The sequence below is a fragment of the Oncorhynchus keta genome, unplaced genomic scaffold, assembly GCF_023373465.1.
Source record: "Oncorhynchus keta strain PuntledgeMale-10-30-2019 unplaced genomic scaffold, Oket_V2 Un_contig_2110_pilon_pilon, whole genome shotgun sequence".
Classification (NCBI taxonomy): domain Eukaryota; kingdom Metazoa; phylum Chordata; class Actinopteri; order Salmoniformes; family Salmonidae; genus Oncorhynchus; species Oncorhynchus keta.
Window position 1 is genome coordinate 43,414 of NW_026282313.1, and position 21,587 is coordinate 65,000.

General features: G+C 44.5%; 1 protein-coding gene and 1 long non-coding RNA gene across 54 annotated transcripts in view; one reads left to right on the top strand and one right to left on the bottom strand.

Annotated features, from left to right (window-relative positions):
* mettl22 (methyltransferase 22, Kin17 lysine) overlaps nt 1-21,587 on the top strand; it is a 55,956-nt gene that overhangs the window by 29,057 nt on the left and 5,312 nt on the right. For 3 of the 4 annotated variants that reach the window (XM_052504917.1, XM_052504916.1, XM_052504915.1), the window contains 4 exons: nt 660-784; nt 2,697-2,737; nt 4,194-4,338; nt 19,498-19,569. In XM_052504917.1, the coding sequence (XP_052360877.1) occupies nt 660-784; nt 2,697-2,737; nt 4,194-4,338; nt 19,498-19,569 (383 nt within the window). Of the gene's footprint in view, nt 1-659; nt 785-2,696; nt 2,738-4,193; nt 4,339-19,497; nt 19,570-19,644; nt 19,686-21,587 lie in introns of all 4 variants that reach the window. The other variant, XR_008107870.1, reaches the window with a different exon arrangement.
* Nucleotides 14,654-18,048, bottom strand: LOC127920899 (uncharacterized). Of its 50 annotated transcripts, none has more exons than XR_008107914.1 (12): nt 17,818-18,048; nt 17,685-17,747; nt 17,340-17,477; nt 17,201-17,235; nt 16,786-17,028; nt 16,371-16,613; nt 16,199-16,267; nt 16,061-16,164; nt 15,438-15,645; nt 15,301-15,369; nt 15,164-15,266; nt 14,654-15,026 (listed from the first exon to the last, which is right to left on the bottom strand). It is a non-coding gene; the product is annotated as an uncharacterized LOC127920899 (long non-coding RNA). The 50 variants fall into 50 exon arrangements; XR_008107899.1 differs by having other exon boundaries at nt 16,786-17,131; XR_008107905.1 differs by having other exon boundaries at nt 17,305-17,477.

Here is a 21,587-nt window from a genome sequence, read left to right on the forward strand (position 1 = left end):
GATGTTATACCTGTCAGTCTGAGATAGAGACATGACTAACTATTGTAGATGTTATACCTGTCAGTCTGAGATAGAGACATGACTAACTATTGTAGATGTTATACCTGTCAGTCTGAGATAGAGACATGACTAACTAACTATTGTAGATGTTATACCTGTCAGTCTGAGATAGAGACATGACTAACTATTGTAGATGTTATACCTGTCAGTCTGAGATAGAGACATGACTAACTAACTATTGTAGATGTTATACCTGTCAGTCTGAGATAGAGACATGACTAACTAACTATTGTAGATGTTATACCTGTCAGTCTGAGATAGAGACATGACTAACTAACTATTGTAGATGTTATACCTGTCAGTCTGAGATAGAGACATGACTAACTAACTATTGTAGATGTTATACCTGTCAGTCTGAGATAGAGACATGACTAACTAACTATTGTAGATGTTATACCTGTCAGTCTGAGATAGAGACATGACTAACTATTGTAGATGTTATACCTGTCAGTCTGAGATAGAGACATGACTAACTAACTATTGTAGATGTTATACCTGTCAGTCTGAGATAGAGACATGACTAACTAACTATTGTAGATGTTATACCTGTCAGTCTGAGATAGAGACATGACTAACTGAATGTTGTACATGTTATCCAGGCCCAGACAAAGACTCCCTGAGAGGGACAGAGACATGGTCTACCCCATCATCCTCAGCCAGGCAAGAAGAGATGAAGAGGAGGAGGATGAGGAGGAGGAGTGTCCTAGAGACGTCATCAGGATAGGTGAGAAGAGAACAGGACTGGTTTCTACCTCTGACTGACCCTGGTCACTTATTTTGTTTTTAGTCCAATGTAATTCCTGAAGAGCTGAGTGAAGACAGGTCTGAGAGGCAGAAGTGTGTGTTATAACTGTGTGTTATAACTGTGTTTATGTGTGTTATAACTGTTTATGTGTTATAACTGTGTTATAACTGTGTTTATCTGTGTTATAACTGTGTTTATCTGTGTGTTATAACTGTGTTTAACTGTGTGTTATAACTGTGTTTATCTGTGTTATAACTGTGTGTTATAACTGTGTTTATATATGTTATAACTGTGTTTATCTGTGTTATAACTGTGTGTTATAACTGTGTGTTATAACTGTGTTTATGTGTGTTATAACTGTGTTTATCTGTGTTATAACTGTGTTTATCTGTGTGTTATAACTGTGTTTATGTGTGTTATAACTGTGTGTTATAACTGTGTTTATCTGTGTGTTATAACTGTGTTTATCTGTGTTATAACTGTGTTATAACTGTGTTATAACTGTTTATCTGTGTTATAACTGTGTTTATCTGTGTTATAACTGTGTTTATCTGTGTTATAACTGTGTTTATAACTGTGTGTTATAACTGTTTATATCTGTGTTATAACTGTGTTATAACTGTGTTTATCTGTGTTATAACTGTGTGTTATAACTGTTTATCTGTGTTATAACTGTGTTTATGTGTGTTATAACTGTGTGTTATAACTGTGTTTATCTGTGTTATAACTGTGTTTGTGTGTTATAACTGTGTGTGTTATAACTGTGTTTATCTGTATTATAACTGTGTTTATCTGTATTATAACTGTGTTTGTGTGTTATAACTGTGTTTGTGTGTGTTATAACTGTATGTGTTATAACTGTGTTATAACTGTGTTTATAACTGTTTATCTGTGTTATAACTGTGTTTATAACTGTGTGTTATAACTGTGTGTTATAACTGTGTGTTATAACTGTGTTTATCTGTGTGTTATAACTGTGTTTATCTGTGTGTTATAACTGTGTGTTATAACTGTGTTTATCTGTGTGTTATAACTGTGTTTATGTGTGTTATAACTGTGTGTTATAACTGTGTGTTTAACTGTTTGTGTTATAACTGTGTTTATGTGTGTTATAACTGTGTTTATAACTGTGTGTTGTAACTGTGTGTTATAACTGTGTGTTATAACTGTGTGTTTATGTGTGTTATAACTGTTTATATATGGTATAACTGTGTGTTATAACTGTGTTTATGTGTGTTATAACTGTGTTATAACTGTTTATCTGTGTTTATGTGTGTTATAACTGTGTGTTATAACTGTGTTTATCTGTGTGTTATACTGTGTTTACTGTGTGTTATAACTGTGTTTATAACTGTGTTATAACTGTGTGTTATAACTGTGTTATAACTGTGTTTATGTGTGTTATAACTGTGTGTTATAACTGTGTGTTATAACTGTGTTTATGTGTGTTATAACTGTGTGTTATAACTGTGTTTATCTGTGTGTTATAACTGTGTTATAACTGTGTGTTATAACTGTGTTTATGTGTGTTATAACTGTGTGTTATAACTGTGTTATAACTGTGTTTATCTGTGTGTTATAACTGTGTTTATCTGTGTGTTATAATGGTATAACTGTGTGTTATAACTGTGTTTATGTGTGTTATAACTGTGTTATAACTGTGTGTTATAACTGTGTTTATGTGTGTTATAACTGTGTGTTATAACTGTGTTTATCTGTGTGTTATAACTGTGTTTATCTGTGTTATAACTGTGTGTTATAACTGTATGTTATAACTGTGTTTATGTGTGTTATAACTGTGTTTATCTGTGTGTTATAACTGTGTTTATCTGTGTGTTATAACTGTGTTTATGTGTGTTATAACTGTTTACATCCAACATGTCTTTAACAGAACACACTATGGCCACGCCTTTAGAAGATGTTGGCAAACAGGTGAGTGTCGCTCTCTCTCACTCTCTCTCTCTCTCTCTCTCTCTCTTTCTCTCTCTCTCTCTTTGCCTTTCTCTCTCTCTTTGCCTTTCTCTCTCTCTCTTTGCCTTTCTCTCTCTCTCTTTGCCTTTCTCTCTCTCTCTGCTCTCTCTCTCTCTCTCTCTTTCTCTCACTCTCTTCCCTCTCTCTCTCTCTGCCTCTCTCTCTCTTTGCCTTTCTCTCTCTCTCTCTCTCTCTCTGCCTCTCTCTCTCTCTCTCTCTCTCTCTCTCTCTCTGCCCCTCTCTCTCTCTGCCCCCTCTCTCTCTCTGCCCCTCCCCTCTCTCTCTCTCTCTCTCTCTCTCTCTTTGCCTCTTCTCTCTCTCTCTTTGCCTTTCTATCTCTCTTTGCCTTTCTCCTCTCTCTCTCTCTCTGCCTCTCTCTGCCCCTCTCTGCCTCCTCTGCCCTCCTCCCTCTCTCTCTCTCTGCCTCTCTCTCTCTCTCTCTCTCTGCCCCTCTCTCTCTCAAACATAACACTTTGTATTCAGGACAAAAAGTTAATTTCTTTGCCACATTTTTAGCAGTATTACTTTAGGGTCGCGTTGCAAACAGGTTGCATGTTTTGGAATGTTTTTATTCTGTACAGGCTTCCTTCTTTTCACTCTGTCATTTAGGTTAGTATTGTGGAGTAACTACAATGTAGTTGATCCATCCTCAGTTTTCTCCCATCACAGCCATTAAACTCTGTCAGTTAGGTTAGTATTGTGGAGTAACTACAATGTAGTTGATCCATCCTCAGTTTTCTCCTATCACAGCCATTAAACTCTGTAACTGTTTTAAAGTCACCATAGGCCTCATGGTGAAATCCCGAGTGGTTTCCTTCCTCTCCGGCAACTGAGTTAGGAAGGACGTCTGAATCTTTGTAGTGACTGGGTGTATTGATGCACCATCCAAAGTGTAATTAATAACTTCACCATGTTCAAAGGGATATTCAAAGTGTACCAATAGGGAGCTCTTCTTAACGAGGCATTGGAGAACCTCCCTGGTCTTTAATAGTTGATTCTGTGCTTGTAATTCACTTCTCGACTTTACAGATAGTTGTATATGTGGGGTACAGAGATGAGGTGGTCAGAAATCATGTTAACCACTATTATTACACACAGTGAGTCCATGCAACTCATTATGTGACTTGTTAATAAGCACATTTTTACTCCTAAACTTATTTAGGCGTTTCCATAACAACGGGGTTGAATACTTATTGACTCAAGACATTTCAGCTTTTCATATTATATTTTTTTTTGTAAAAAGAAAAAAATGCTAAACTTAATTCCACTTTGACATTATGGGGTATTGTGTATCAGGCCAGTGACCAACAAAATCTCAGTTGAATCCATTTTAAATTCAGGTTGTAACACAACACAATGTGGGAAAAGTCAAGGTGTGTGAATCGTTTCTGAAGGTGCTGTATGGCTCTTTTACTAGGTCTGGCGTGGCGCCTTCCTATTGGCTGATTTAATCCTGTCTCAGCCAACTACATTCAGAGGAGCCACCGTCTTGGAGTTGGGGGCAGGGACTGGGCTGACCAGCGTAGTCATGGCAACGGTGGCCAAAACGGTGTACTGCACAGGTAAGGTACCGTCAGGTAAACCAGGGGTCTTCGCCCCCCCCTGGGGGCCTCATTTATACATTTTGCTGTGTAAACGTCACATCTGCTATATAGGTAACTATCTGCTATATAGGTAACTATCTGCTATATAGGTAACTATCTGCTATATAGGTAACTATCTGCTATATAGGTAACTATCTGCTATATAGGTAACTATCTGCTATATAGGTAACTATCTGCTATATAGGTAACTATCTGCTATATAGGTAACTATCTGCTATATAGGTAACTATCTGCTATATAGGTAACTATCTGCTATGGTGTGGTCCTTCTGTAGCTCAGTTGGTAGAGCATGGCGCTTGTAACGCCAGGGTAGTGGGTTCGATTCCCGGGACCACCCATAAGTAGAATGTATGCATGACTGTAAGTCGCTTTGGATAAAAGCGTCTGCTAAATGGCATATATTATTATTATTATTATATTGCTATATAGGTAACTCCGCCTGGACAATGAGGCCCTATATTATTGTATTTCTATCTGCTATATTATTGTATTTCTATCTGCTATATTATTGTATTTCTATCTGCTATATGATTGTATTTCTATCTGCTATATGATTGTATTTCTATCTGCTATATGATTGTATTTCTATCTGCTATATGATTGTATTTCTATCTGCTATATGATTGTATTTCTATCTGCTATATGATTGTATTTCTATCTGCTATGGTCTGGGCTCTGAGATTCATTAGGCTGTGATGTTGTGCTCCTGTCACAAAGCAATACTGACGCATATACTACATATACTACATATACTATACTTTTACATAAGCTACCGGTCTATTTACTATGTTGGAAGAATGCTTTTTTTTTTATCAGTAATTTATGCTGTATTTCAAACAAAGGTGACAGTTTTTGAAAGAGAAAACCATGTTAAATTGTTGTGGACCTGTCAGCAGAACATCTACAGGGCCTTCGGAAAGTGTTCCGACCCCCTTGACCTTTTCCACATTCTGTTAACTTACAGCCGTATTCTAAAACTGATTCAATTGTTGTTGTTTTTCCCCTCATCAATCTACACACAATACCCCATAATGACATCACAATACCCCATAATGACATCACAATACCCCATAATGACATCACAATACCCCATAATGACATCACAATACCCCATAATGACATCACAATACCCCATAATGACATCACAATACCCCATAATGACATCACAATACCCCATAATGACATCACAATACCCCATAATGACATCACAATACCCCATAATGACATCACAATACCCCATAATGACATCACAATACCCCATAATGACATCACAATACCCCATAATGACATCACAATACCCCATAATGACATCACAATATTTCCCCATAATGACATCCAATACCCCATAATGACATCACAATACCCCATAATGACATCACAATACCCCATAATGACATCACAATACCCCATAATTTGACATCACAATACCCCATAATGACATCACAATACCCCATAATGACATCACAATACCCCATAATGACATCACAATACCCCATAATGACATCACAATACCCCATAATGACATCACAATACCCCATAATGACATCACAATACCCCATAATGACATCCAATACCCCATAATGACATCACAATACCCCATAATGACATCACAATACCCCATAATAACATCACAATACCCCATAATGACATCACAATACCCCATAATGACATCACAATACCCCATAATGACATCACAATACCCCATAATGACATCACAATACCCCATAATGACAAAGTGAAAACGGGTTTTTAGATTTTTTTTTGAAATACCACAAATAAGACTACCTTCTGTATTCCCCCCCCACCTTGTCACAACACAACTGATTGGCTCAAACGCATTAAGAAGGAAAGAAATTCCACAAATTAACTTCTAACAAGGCACATCTGTTCATTAGAATGCATTCAATGGGACAACCTCATGAAGCTGGTTGAGAGAATGCCAAGAGTGTTCAAAGCTGTCATCAAGGCAAAGGGTGACCACTTTGAAGAATATAAAATATATTTTGATTAGTTTAACACTTTTTTGCTTACTACATGATTCCATATGTGTTATTTCATAGTTTTGATGTCTTCACTATTATTTTATAATGTAGAAAATGTTAAAAAGAGAGAAAAACCCTTGAATGAGTAGGTGTGTCCAAACTGTTGCCTGGTACTGTACTTGTCTACTCGGTTGAATTAAATAAGAGATGTACATAGATCTGTAGATAATGGTGACCAGGATAGTGATTTAACATGCCTCTAAACCCACATCTGTAGATAATGGTGACCAGGATAGTGATTTAACATGCCTCTAAACCCACATCTGTAGATAATGGTGACCAGGATAGTGATTTAACATGCCTCTAAACCCACATCTGTAGATAATGGTGACCAGGATAGTGATTTAACATGCCTCTAAACCCACATCTGTAGATAATGGTGACCAGGATAGTGATTTAACATGCCTCTAAACCCACATCTGTAGATAATGGTGACCAGGATAGTGATTTAACATGCCTCTAAACCCACATCTGTAGATAATGGTGACCAGGATAGTGATTTAACATGCCTCTAAACCCACATCTGTAGATAATGGTGACCAGGATAGTGATTTAACATGCCTCTAAACCCACATCTGTAGATAATGGTGACCAGGATAGTGATTTAACATGCCTCTAAACCCACATCTGTAGATAATGGTGACCAGGATAGTGATTTAACATGCCTCTAAACCCACATCTGTAGATAATGGTGACCAGGATAGTGATTTAACATGCCTCTAAACCCACATCTGTAGATAATGGTGACCAGGATAGTGATTTAACATGCCTCTAAACCCACATCTGTAGATAATGGGTGACCAGGATAGTGATTTAACATGCCTCTAAACCCACATCTGTAGATAATGGGTGACCAGGATAGTGATTTAACATGCCTCTAAACCCACATCTGTAGATAATGGTGACCAGGATAGTGATTTAACATGCCTCTAAACCCACGTCTGTAGATAATGGTGACCAGGATAGTGATTTAACATGCCTCTAAACCCACATCTGTAGATAATGGTGACCAGGATAGTGATTTAACATGCCTCTAAACCCACATCTGTAGATAATGGTGACCAGGATAGTGATTTAACATGCCTCTAAACCCACATCTGTAGATAATGGTGACCAGGATAGTGATTTAACATGCCTCTAAACCCACATCTGTAGATAATGGTGACCAGGATAGTGATTTAACATGCCTCTAAACCCACATCTGTAGATAATGGTGACCAGGATAGTGATTTAACATGCCTCTAAACCCACATCTGTAGATAATGGTGACCAGGATAGTGATTTAACATGCCTCTAAACCCACATCTGTAGATAATGGTGACCAGGATAGTGATTTAACATGCCTCTAAACCCACATCTGTAGATAATGGTGACCAGGATAGTGATTTAACATGCCTCTAAACCCACATCTGTAGATAATGGTGACCAGGATAGTGATTTAACATGCCTCTAAACCCACATCTGTAGATAATGGTGACCAGGATAGTGATTTAACATGCCTCTAAACCCACATCTGTAGATAATGGGTGACCAGGATAGTGATTTAACATGCCTCTAAACCCACATCTGTAGATAATGGTGACCAGGATAGTGATTTAACATGCCTCTAAACCCACATCTGTAGATAATGGGTGACCAGGATAGTGATTTAACATGCCTCTAAACCCACATCTGTAGATAATGGTGACCAGGATAGTGATTTAACATGCCTCTAAACCCACATCTGTAGATAATGGGTGACCAGGATAGTGATTTAACATGCCTCTAAACCCACATCTGTAGATAATGGTGACCAGGATAGTGATTTAACATGCCTCTAAACCCACATCTGTAGATAATGGGTGACCAGGATAGTGATTTAACATGCCTCTAAACCCACATCTGTAGATAATGGTGACCAGGATAGTGATTTAACATGCCTCTAAACCCACATCTGTAGATAATGGTGACCAGGATAGTGATTTAACATGCCTCTAAACCCACATCTGTAGATAATGGTGACCAGGATAGTGATTTAACATGCCTCTAAACCCACATCTGTAGATAATGGTGACCAGGATAGTGATTTAACATGCCTCTAAACCCACATCTGTAGATAATGGTGACCAGGATAGTGATTTAACATGCCTCTAAACCCACATCTGTAGATAATGGTGACCAGGATAGTGATTTAACATGCCTCTAAACCCACATCTGTAGATAATGGTGACCAGGATAGTGATTTAACATGCCTCTAAACCCACATCTGTAGATAAGGGTGACCAGGATAGTGATTTAACATGCCTCTAAACCCACATCTGTAGATAATGGTGACCAGCCTCTAAAAACCACATCTGTAGATAATGGATAGTGATTTAACATGCCTCTAAACCCACATCTGTAGATAATGGTGACCAGGATAGTGATTTAACATGCCTCTAAACCCACATCTGTAGATAATGGTGACCAGGATAGTGATTTAACATGCCTCTAAACCCACATCTGTAGATAATGGTGACCAGGATAGTGATTTAACATGCCTCTAAACCCACATCTGTAGATAATGGTGACCAGGATAGTGATTTAACATGCCTCTAAACCCACATCTGTAGATAATGGTGACCAGGATAGTGATTTAACATGCCTCTAAACCCACATCTGTAGATAATGGTGACCAGGATAGTGATTTAACATGCCTCTAAACCCACATCTGTAGATAATGGTGACCAGGATAGTGATTTAACATGCCTCTAAACCCACATCTGTAGATAATGGTGACCAGGATAGTGATTTAACATGCCTCTAAACCCACATCTGTAGATAATGGGTGACCAGGATAGTGATTTAACATGCCTCTAAACCCACATCTGTAGATAATGGTGACCAGGATAGTGATTTAACATGCCTCTAAACCCACATCTGTAGATAATGGTGACCAGGATAGTGATTTAACATGCCTCTAAACCCACATCTGTAGATAATGGTGACCAGGATAGTGATTTAACATGCCTCTAAACCCACATCTGTAGATAATGGTGACCAGGATAGTGATTTAACAGTTACAACTGAGTTGAGAGGAGGCAGGACTGCTCTCCACGACCGTGGCCGTTTCAAACCCCTCTATTCTACCTCTGTCACTATTATATAGTGCAATCAACACATTCAATGTGAGGAAAAGCACTCTCCCATGTGATGTGGGCTTGTTGCAGGTGCGTGAGAGTAATGTGTTGAAAGGGGAAAAGCAAACTGCTCTAGCCAATTCAGTTCTTTCAGCTTAATGAACTGAGTGCAGGTCTGTGTTTCTTCTGTAAAGGCCCAGTTCAGTCCCCAGTGTGCTTTTCCTGGGTTTTATACACGTTGCCTTTGGAAAGTATTCAGACCCCATCGACTTTTCCCATGTTTTGTTACCTTACAGCCTTTTCTAAAATGGATTAAATAAAAAAAATTTAAAAATCCTCAGCAGTCTACAATACCTCCTGATGACAAAGCGAAAACAGTTTTTTTAGAAACGTTTGCTCATTTATACAATTTAAAAAACAGATATACCTTATTTACAGAAGTATTCAGACCCTTTGCTTTGAGACTCGAAATTGAGTTCAGGTGCATCCTGTTTCCATTGTTCATCCTTGAGATGTTTCTACAACTTGATTGGAGTCCACCTGTGGTAAATTAATTTGATTGGACATGATTTGGAAAGGCACACACCTGTCTACATAAGGTCCTACAGTTGACAGTGCATGTCAGAGAAAAAAACCAAGCCATGTTGTGGTAGAAGGAATTGTCAGCGGAGCTCCAAGAGAGGATTGTGTCGAGGCACAGATCTGGAGAAGGGAACCATGTCTGCAGCATTGAAGGTCCCCAAGAACACAATGGCCTCCATCATTCTTAAATGGATGAAGTTTGGAACCACCAAGACTCTTCCTAGAGCTGGCCGTCCTGCCAAACTGGTCAATCGGGGGAGAAGGGCCTTGTTCCAGGGAGGTGACCACCCTGCCAAACTGGTCAATCAGGGGAGGAGGGCTTTGGTCCAGGGAGTGATTGACCATCCTGCCAAACTGGTCAATCTGTAGAGAAGGGCCTTGGTCCAGGGAGGTGACCACCCTGCCAAACTGGTCAATCAGGGGAGAAGGGCTTTGGTCCAGGGAGTGATTGACCACCCTGCCAAACTGGTCAATCTGTAGAGAAGGGCTTTGTCCAGGGAGGTGACCATGCCTCCAAACTGGTCAATCTGGGGATAAGGGCTTTGGACCAGGGAGTGTGACCACCCTGCCAAACTGGTCAATCAGGGGAGGAGGGCTTTGGTCCATGGAGGTGACCACCCTGCCAAACTGGTCAATCAGGGGAGAAGGGCTTTGGTCCAGGAGGTGACCACCCAGCCAAACTGGTCAATCAGGGGAGAAGGGCTTTGGTGACCAGGGAGTGATTGACCACCCTGCCAAACTGGTCAATCAGGGGAGGAGGGCTTTGGTCCAGGGAGGATTGACCATCCTGCCAAACTGGTCAATCTGGGGAGGAGGGCTTTGGACCAGGGAGTGATTTAACCTCCCTGCCAAACTGGTCAATCAGGGAGAAGGGCTTTGGTCCAGGGAGGTGACCACCCTGCCAAACTGGTCAATCATGGGGGAGAAGGGCTTTGGTCCAGGGAGGTGACCACCCTGCCAAACTGGTCAATCAGGGGGAGAAGGGCCTTGTTCCAGGGAGGTGACCACCCTGCCAAACTGGTCAATCAGGGGAGGAGGGCTTTGGTCCAGGGAGGTGACCACCCTGCCAAACTGGTCAATCAGGGGAGAAGGGCTTTGGTCCAGGAGGTGACCACCCAGCCAAACTGGTCAATCAGGGGAGAAGGGCTTTGGTCCAGGAGGTGACCACCCAGCCAAACTGGTCAATCAGGGGAGGAGGGTTTGGTCCAGGGAGGTGACCACCCAGCCAAACTGGTCAATCAGGGGAGAAGGGCTTTGGTCCAGGAGGTGACCACCCTGCCCAAACTGGTCAATCAGGGGAGAAGGGCTTTGGTCCAGGGAGGTGACCACCCTGCCAAACTGGTCAATCGGGGTAGAAGGGCTTTGGTCCAGGGAGGTGACCTCCCTGCCAAACTGTCAATCAGGGGAGGAGGATTTTGGTCCAGGGAGGTGACCACCCTGCCAAACTGGTCAATCGGGGTAGAAGGGCTTTGGTCCAGGAGTGACCTCCCTGCCCTAAAAACTGGTCAATCGGGGGAGAAGGGCTTTGGTCCAGGGAGGTGACCACCCTGCCAAACTGGTCAATCTGGGGAGGAGGGCTTTGGTCCAGGGAGGTGAACATCCTGCCAAACTGGTCAATCAGGAGAGAAGGGCTTTGGTCCAGGAGGTGACCACCCTGCCAAACTGGTCAATAAGGGGAGGAGGGCTTTGGTCCAGGGAGGTGACCACCCTGCCAAACTGGTCAATCAGGGGAGAAGGGCTTTGGTCCAGGGAGGTGACCATCCTGCCAAACTGGTCAATCAGGGGAGAAGGGCTTTGGTCCAGGGAGGTGGCCACCCTGCCAAACTGGTCAATCAGGGGAGGAGGGCTTTGGTCCAGGGAGGTGACCACCCTGCCAAACTGGTCAATCAGGGGGAGAAGGGCTTTGGTCCAGGGAGGTGACCACCCTGCCAAACTGGTCAATCAGGGGGAGAAGGGCTTTGGTCCAGGGAGGTGACCATCCTGCCAAACTGGTCAATCAGGAGAGAAGGGCTTTGGTCCAGGGAGGTGACCATCCTGCCAAACTGGTCAATCAGGGGAGAAGGGCTTTGGTCCAGGGAGGTGACCACCCTGCCAAACTGGTCAATCAGGGGGAGAAGGGCTTTGGTCCAGGGAGGTGACCACCCTGCCAAACTGGTCAATCAGGGGAGAAGGGCCTTGGTCCAGGGAGGTGACCACCCTGCCAAACTGGTCAATCGGGGTAGAAGGGCTTTGGTCCAGGGAGATGACCACCCTGCCAAACTGGTCAATCGGGGTAGAAGGGCTTTGGTCCAGGGAGGTGACCACCCAGCCAAACTGGTCAATCAGGGGAGAAGGGCTTTGGTCCAGGGAGGTGACCATCCTGCCAAACTGGTCAATCAGGGGAGAAGGGCTTTGGTCCAGGGAGGTGACCACCCTGCCAAACTGGTCAATCGGGGTAGAAGGGCTTTGGTCCAGGGAGGTGACCACCCTGCCAAACTGGTCAATCAGGGGAGAAGGGCTTTGGTCCAGGGAGGTGACCACCCAGCCAAACTGGTCAATCAGGGGGAGAAGGGCTTTGGTCCAGGGAGGTGACCACCCTGCCAAACTGGTCAATCAGGAGAGAAGGGCTTTGGTCCAGGGAGGTGACCATCCTGCCAAACTGGTCAATCAGGGGAGGAGGGCTTTGGTCCAGGGAGATGACCACCCTGCCAAACTGGTCAATCAGGGGAGAAGGGCTTTGGTCCAGGGAGGTGACCACCCTGCCAAACTGGTCAATCAGGGGAGAAGGGCTTTGGTCCAGGGAGGTGACCACCCTGCCAAACTGGTCAATCAGGGGTAGAAGGGCTTTGGTCCAGGGAGGTGACCACCTGCCAAACTGGTCAATCAGGGGGAGAAGGGCTTTGGTCCAGGGAGGTGACCACCCTGCCAAACTGGTCAATCAGGAGAGAAGGGCTTTGGTCCAGGGAGGTGACCACCCTGCCAAACTGGTCAATCAGGGGAGAAGGGCTTTGGTCCAGGGAGGTGACCACCCTGCCAAACTGGTCAATCAGGGGAGAAGGGCTTTGGTCCAGGGAGGTGACCACCCTGCCAAACTGGTCAATCAGGGGAGAAGGGCCTTGTTCCAGGGAGGTGACCACCCTGCCAAACTGGTCAATCAGGGGAGGAGGGCTTTGGTCCAGGGAGGTGACCACCCTGCCAAACTGGTCAATCAGGGGAGGAGGGCTTTGGTCCAGGGAGGTGACCACCCTGCCAAACTGGTCAATCAGGGGAGGAGGGCTTTGGTCCAGGGAGGTGACCACCCTGCCAAACTGGTCAATCAGGGGAGGAGGGCTTTGGTCCAGGGAGGTGACCACCCTGCCAAACTGGTCAATCAGGGGAGGAGGGCTTTGGTCCAGGGAGGTGACCACCCTGCCAAACTGGTCAATCAGGGGAGGAGGGCTTTGGTCCAGGGAGGTGACCTCCCTGCCAAACTGGTCAATCAGGGGGAGAAGGGCCTTGGTCCAGGGAGGTGACCTAGAACCTGAGGGTCACTCTGACGGAGCTCCAGATATCCTCTGTGGAGATTTGATGAAACCAAGATTGAACTCTTTGGCCTGAATGCCAAGCGTCAACTCTGGAGGAAACCTGGCACCATCCCTACGGTGAAGCATGGTGGTGGCAGCATCATGTCTGGAAGGAAACCTGGCACCATCCCTACGGTGAAGCATGGTGGTGGCAGCATCATGCTGTGGGGATGTTTTTCAGCGGCAGGAACTGGTAGACTCGTTAGGATCGAGACAAAGATGAACGGAGCAAAGTACTGAAAGTTCCTTGGTGAAAACCTGCTCCAGAGCTTTCAGGACCTCAGACTGAGGTGAAAGTTCACCTTCCAACAGGACAACAACCCTAAGCAGACAGCCAAGACAATGCAGGAGTGGCTTCGGGACAAGTCTCTGAATGTTCGTGAGTGGCCCAGCTAGAGCCCGGACTTGAACCTGATCGAACATCTCTGGAGAGACCTGACAATAGCTGTGCAGCGACGCTCCCCATCCAACCTGACAGAGCTTGAGAGGATCTGCAGAGAAGAATGGGAGAAACTCCCCAAATACAGGTGTGCCAAGCTTGTAGCGTCATACCCAAGAAGACTCGAGGCTGTCAAAGGTGCTTCAACAAGTTACTGAGTAAAAGGTCTGAATACTTAGGTAAATAGGATATTTCCATTTTTTATAAATGAGCAAAAATAAATCAATAAGCTGTCATTATGGGGTATTGTGATGTCATTATGGGGTATTGTGATGTCATTATGGGGTATTGTGATGTCATTATGGGGTTTTGTGATGTCATTATGGGGTATTGTGATGTCATTATGGGGTATTGTGATGTCCTTATGGGGTATTGTGATGTCCTTATGGGGTATTGTGATGTCATTATGGAGTGTTGTGATGTCATTATGGGGTACTGTGTGGAGACTGAATGATGATTTAATACATTTTACAATAATTTTAGAATAAGGCTGTAACGTAACAAAATGTGTAAAAAGTCCAGGGGTCTGAATACTTTCCGATGGCGCTGTATATTACCACACCTATGAGGTTGGAATAACACTGTGTAATTGGGAAAATCATAATCATGTCCTTTTAGTATAAGAGCTGTTTGAAAAGACTGCCTGAAATCTCATCCTGTTTTGGTGGGGTGGAGTTTTGGCCTGGTGTCATCACCTATTAGTTACGAGACCAATATGAAAAAAGTGTTCCAAACCTCTCTCCCTTTAACATCTAGTTCTCCCCTCCCAACTCAGACCCCTCAGACAGTCCTAGTGTTCAACACCTCTCTCCCAATAACATCTAGTTCTCCCCTCCCACCTCTCTCCCAATAACATCTAGTTCTCCCCTCCCACCTCTCTCCCAATAACATCTAGTTCTCCCCTCCCAACTCAGACCCCTCAGACAGTCCTAGTGTTCAACACCTCTCTCCCAATAACATCTAGTTCTCCCCTCCCAACTCAGACCTCTCAGACAGTCCTAATGTTCAACACCTCTCTCCCAATAACATCTAGTTCTCCCTCCCAACTCAGACCTCTCAGACAGTCCTAGTGTTCAACACCTCTCTCCCAATAACATCTAGTTCTCCCCTCCCACCTCTCTCCCAATAACATCTAGTTCTCCCTCCCACCTCTCTCCCAATAACATCTAGTTCTCCCTCCCAACTCAGACCTCTCAGACAGTCCTAGTGTTCAACACCTCTCTCCCAATAACATCTAGTTCTCCCTCCCACCTCTCTCCCAATAACATCTAGTTCTCCCCTCCCACCTCTCTCCTAATAACATCTAGTTCTCCCTCCCAACTCAGACCCCTCAGACAGTCCTAGTGTTCAACACCTCTCTCCCAATAACATCTAGTTCTCCCCTCCCACCTCTCTCCCAATAACATCTAGTTCTCCCCTCCCAACTCAGACCCCTCAGACAGTCCTAGTGTTCAACACCTCTCTCCCAATAACATCTAGTTCTCCCCTCCCACCTCTCTCCCAATAACATCTAGTTCTCCCCTCCCAACTCAGACCCCTCAGACAGTCCTAGTGTTCAACACCTCTCTCCCAATAACATCTAGTTCTCCCCTCCCAACTCAGACCTCTCAGACAGTCCTAGTGTTCAACACCTCTCTCCTAATAACATCTATTTCTCCCCTCCCACCTCTCTCCCAATAACATCTAGTTCTCCCCTCCCACCTCTCTCCCAATAACATCTAGTTCTACCCTCCCACCTCTCTCCCAATAACATCTAGTTCTCCCCTCCCAACTCAGACCCCTCAGACAGTCCTAGTGTTCAACACCTCTCTCCCAATAACATCTAGTTCTCCCCTCCCAACTCAGACCCCTCAGACAGTCCTAGTGTTCAACACCTCTCTCCCAATAACATCTAGTTCTCCCCTCCCACCTCTCTCCCAATAACATCTAGTTCTCCCTCCCAACTCAGACCCCTCAGACAGTCCTAGTGTTCAACACCTCTCTCCCAATAACATCTAGTTCTCCCCTCCCACCTCTCTCCCAATAACATCTAGTTCTCCCCTCCCACCTCTCTCCCAATAACATCTAGTTCTCCCTCCCAACTCAGACCTCTCAGACAGTCCTAATGTTCAACACCTCTCTCCCAATAACATCTAGTTCTCCCCTCCCAACTCAGACCCCTCAGACAGTCCTAATGTTCAACACCTCTCTCCCAATAACATCTAGTTCTCCCCTCCCACCTCTCTCCCAATAACATCTAGTTCTCCCTCCCAACTCAGACCTCTCAGACAGTCCTAATGTTCAACACCTCTCTCCCAATAACATCTAGTTCTCCCCTCCCAACTCAGACCCCTCAGACAGTCCTAATGTTCAACACCTCTCTCCCAATAACATCTAGTTCTCCCCTCCCACCTCTCTCCTAATAACATCTAGTTCTCCCTCCCACCTCTCTCCCAATAACATCTAGTTCTCCCCTCCCACCTCTCTCCCAATAACATCTAGTTCTCCCCTCCCACCTCTCTCCCAATAACATCTAGTTCTCCCCTCCCACCTCTCTCCCAATAACATCTAGTTCTCCCCTCCCAACTCAGACCTCTCAGACAGTCCTAATGTTCAACACCTCTCTCCCAATAACATCTAGTTCTCCCTCCCACCTCTCTCCCAATAACATCTAGTTCTCCCCTCCCAACTCAGACCTCTCAGACAGTCCTAATGTTCAACACCTCTCTCCCAATAACATCTAGTTCTCCCCTCCCACCTCTCTCCCAATAACATCTAGTTCTCCCCTCCCACCTCTCTCCCAATAACATCTAGTTCTCCCCTCCCACCTCTCTCCCAATAACATCTAGTTCTCCCCTCCCACCTCTCTCCCAATAACATCTAGTTCTCCCCTCCCAACTCAGACCCCTCAGACAGTCCTAGTGTTCAACACCTCTCTCCCAATAACATCTAGTTCTCCCTCCCACCTCTCTCCCAATAACATCTAGTTCTCCCCTCCCAACTCAGACCCCTCAGACAGTCCTAGTGTTCAACACCTCTCTCCCAATAACATCTAGTTCTCCCTCCCACCTCTCTCCCAATAACATCTAGTTCTCCCCTCCCAACTCAGACCCCTCAGACAGTCCTAGTGTTCAACACCTCTCTCCTAATAACATCTAGTTCTCCCCTCCCACCTCTCTCCCAATAACATCTAGTTCTCCCCTCCCAACTCAGACCTCTCAGACAGTCCTAGTGTTCAACACCTCTCTCCCAATAACATCTAGTTCTCCCCTCCCACCTCTCTCCCAATAACATCTAGTTCTCCCCTCCCACCTCTCTCCCAATAACATCTAGTTCTCCCTCCCACCTCTCTCCCAATAACATCTAGTTCTCCCCTCCCAACTCAGACCCCTCAGACAGTCCTAGTGTTCAACACCTCTCTCCCAATAACATCTAGTTCTCCCCTCCCAACTCAGACCTCTCAGACAGTCCTAGTGTTCAACACCTCTCTCCTAATAACATCTAGTTCTCCCCTCCCACCTCTCTCCCTTTAACATCTAGTTCTCCCTCCCACCTCTCTCCCAATAACATCTAGTTCTCCCTCCCACCTCTCTCCCTTTAACATCTAGTTCTCCCCTCCCACCTCTCTCCCAATAACATCTAGTTCTCCCCTCCCACCTCTCTCCCTTTAACATCTAGTTCTCCCCTCCCACCTCTCTCCCTTTAACATCTAGTTCTCCCCTCCCACCTCTCTCCCTTTAACATCTAGTTCTCACCTCCCAACTCAGACCTCTCAGACAGTCCTAGCAAAATTATTGCTTGAGAAATTGCAGTTTTCTAAGAAGCAATTTTTGTCTGTTTTTCTTGTTGTCATTGAAACCAATCACAGTAAGGTACTTAAATGTTATACTTAAATGATAATTATTGCACTTATATTAAAGTGCTCTTCTGGAGAGAACATTTCAAAGGGCAAGATCATTCCAAGCTACTCTGTCTGCCTGCCTGCCTGCCTGCCTGCCTGCCTGCCTGCCTGTCTGCCTGTCTGCCTGTCTGCCTGCCTGCCTGCCTGCCTGCCTGTCTGTCTTTCTGTCTGCCTGTCTGCCTGCCTGTCTTTCTGCCTGCCTGTCTGCTTGTCTGTCTGTCTGCCTGCCTGTCTGTCTGTCTGCCTGCCTGTCTGCTTGTCTGTCTGCTTGTCTGCGTAGACCAGGAAGCATCATATTAAATAGACTGTTCTTCTGAATGTATTCAGGGAATGAAAATTCCATTACTTCTCAAGTCAGAGTGAATAATAGTGCTACTGCCTATCATCTCTGATACAGAAACCATTCTACATGGTCACCATGCTTCACTGATCCAAGGTCAGAATCATCTCTGATACAGAAACCATTCTACATGGTCACCATGCTTCACTGATCCAAGGTCAGAATCATCTCTGATACAGAAACCATTCTCCATGGTAGTCACCATGCTTCACTGATCCAAGGTCAGAATCATCTCTGATGCAGAAACCATTCTCCATGGTAGTCACCATGCTTCACTCATCCAAGGTCAGAATCATCTCTGATACAGAAACCATTCTCCATGGTAGTCACCATGCTTCACTGATCCAAGGTCAGAATCATCTCTGATACAGAAACCATTCTACATGGTCACCATGCTTCACTGATCCAAGGTCAGAATCATCTCTGATACAGAAACCATTCTACATGGTCACCATGCTTCACTGATCCAAGGTCAGAATAATCTCTGATACAGAAACCATTCTACATGGTCACCATGCTTCACTGATCCAAGGTCAGAGTCATCTCTGATACAGAAACCATTCTACATGGTCACCATGCTTCACTGATCCAAGGTCAGAATCATCTCTGATACAGAAACCATTCTACATGGTCACCATGCTTCACTGATCCAAGGTCAGAATCATCTCCGATACAGAATCCATTCTACATGGTAGTCACCATGCTTCAGTGATCCAAGGTCAGAATCATCTCTGATACAGAAACCATTCTACATGGTCACCATGCTTCACTGATCCAAGGTCAGAATCCATTATCCATGGTAGCCACCATGCTTCACTGATCCAAGGTCAGAATCATCTCTGATACAGAAACCATTCTACATGGTCACCATGCTTCACTGATCCAAGGTCAGAATCATCTCTGATACAGAAACCATTCTACATGGTGGTGACCATGCTTCACTGATCCAAGGTCAGAATCCATTCTCCATGGTAGCCACCATGCTTCACTGATCCAAGGTCAGAATCATTGTAAGAATTGATGAGCTGGTAGCAAGCTGTTCCTAAACGAAGGTCTCTTATTGGTCGTGTTTGTTCTATTACCAATGTTGTGTTTTAGAATGTTGGACGCCCAACGTCTCTGTAATGTTTCTAAGTTCAAAGGTGCATAAACGCTGTGTCAAAATCCCAATATCTGTGTAACGTTGTGTTGCAGACGTTGGGGAGGACCTACTGAGCATGTGCCAGAAGAATGTGACGTTGAACAGACACCTGATGGAACCGGCAGGTGAGCCAACATTGAACAGTTAGACAATGTGTCGCGAGAGAACGTTACTTAAACTACGTTTTTTTGCACACACAGGGTTGCCGGCAAACGTGTGACCAGCTGGCATTTTCAATCAGGTTCGGGCCAGCGCCTCACCACTTTTGATTTAGTTTAATAAAAAACATATTTATGCAAAGATGAAGTACAAAGTCATGTAACCCACTATTCCCCGGGCGCCAACAATGTGGATGTTGATTAAGGCAGCGCCCCCCCGCACCTCTCTGATTCAGAGGGGTTGGGTTATATGTGTCAGACACATTTCAGTTGAATACATTCAGTTGTACAACTGACTAGGTGTCCCCCCTTCCCTTTCCTGTCCTTTCTGACAGGGTAAACCAACCGTTATCTATTTATAGCCCTTTTATTGGTGTTAGGAGAAAGTCAGTTAAGGTCATCAAACTTGCTTTATATTCAAATTTGGGGCTGGCTTGTCCTCCTGGACATTATCAATCACAAGTGCTGAACTGGAAATCAGATGCAAAGACAGCTCCGCCCTGTTAGTTCTATTGTCCAATCACAGTTGTCGTGCCTGTGCCACGGACACGCCCTGTTTAGTTTTAGAATGAAATTGATATGAACATGGTGGCTGCAGCTCCTCTGACCAGGAGTTCTCATCCTTTCTCTGACCAGGAGTTCTCATCCTTTCTCTGACCAGGAGTTCTCATCCTTTCTGTGACCAGGAGTTCTCATCCTTTCTCTGACCAGGAGTTCTCATCCTTTCTCTGACCAGGAGTTCTCATCCTTTCTCTGACCAGGAGTTCTCATCCTTTCTATGACCAGGAGTTCTCATCCTTTCTCTGACCAGGAGTTCTCATCCTTTCTGTGACCAGGAGTTCTCATCCTTTCTATGACCAGGAGTTCTCATCCTTTCTCTGACCAGGAGTTCTCATCCTTTCTCTGACCAGGAGTTCTCATCCTTTCTATGACCAGGAGTTCTCATCCTTTCTCTGACCAGGAGTTCTCATCCTTTCTCTGACCAGGAGTTCTCATCCTTTCTGTGACCAGGAGTTCTCATCCTTTCTCTGACCAGGAGTTCTCATCCTTTCTATGACCAGGAGTTCTCATCCTTTCTCTGACCAGGAGTTCTCATCCTTTCTCTGACCAGGAGTTCTCATCCTTTCTATGACCAGGAGTTCTCATCCTTTCTGTGACCAGGAGTTCTCATCCTTTCTGTGACCAGGAGTTCTCATCCTTTCTCTGACCAGGAGTTCTCATCCTTTCTGTGACCAGGAGTTCTCATCCTTTCTGTGACCAGGAGTTCTCATCCTTTCTGTGACCAGGAGTTCTCATCCTTTCTGTGACCAGGAGTTCTCATCCTTTCTATGACCAGGAGTTCTCATCCTTTCTGTGACCAGGAGTTCTCATCCTTTCTCTGACCAGGAGTTCTCATCCTTTCTATGACCAGGAGTTCTCATCCTTTCTATGACCAGGAGTTCTCATCCTTTCTCATGACCAGGAGTTCTCATCCTTTCTCTGACCAGGAGTTCTCATCCTTTCTCATGACCAGGAGTTCTCATCCTTTCTCTGACCAGGAGTTCTCATCCTTTCTGTGACCAGGAGTTCTCATCCTTTCTATGACCAGGAGTTCTCATCCTTTCTCATGACCAGGAGTTCTCATCCTTTCTATGACCAGGAGTTCTCATCCTTTCTATGACCAGGAGTTCTCATCCTTTCTCTGACCAGGAGTTCTCATCCTTTCTATGACCAGGAGTTCTCATCCTTTCTCTGACCAGGAGTTCTCATCCTTTCTCTGACCAGGAGTTCTCATCCTTTCTCTGACCAGGAGTTCTCATCCTTTCTCTGACCAGGAGTTCTCATCCTTTCTCTGACCAGGAGTTCTCATCCTTTCTCTGACCAGGAGTTCTCATCCTTTCTGTGACCAGGAGTTCTCATCCTTTCTCTGACCAGGAGTTCTCATCCTTTCTCTGACCAGGAGTTCTCATCCTTTCTCTGACCAGGAGTTCTCATCCTTTCTCTGA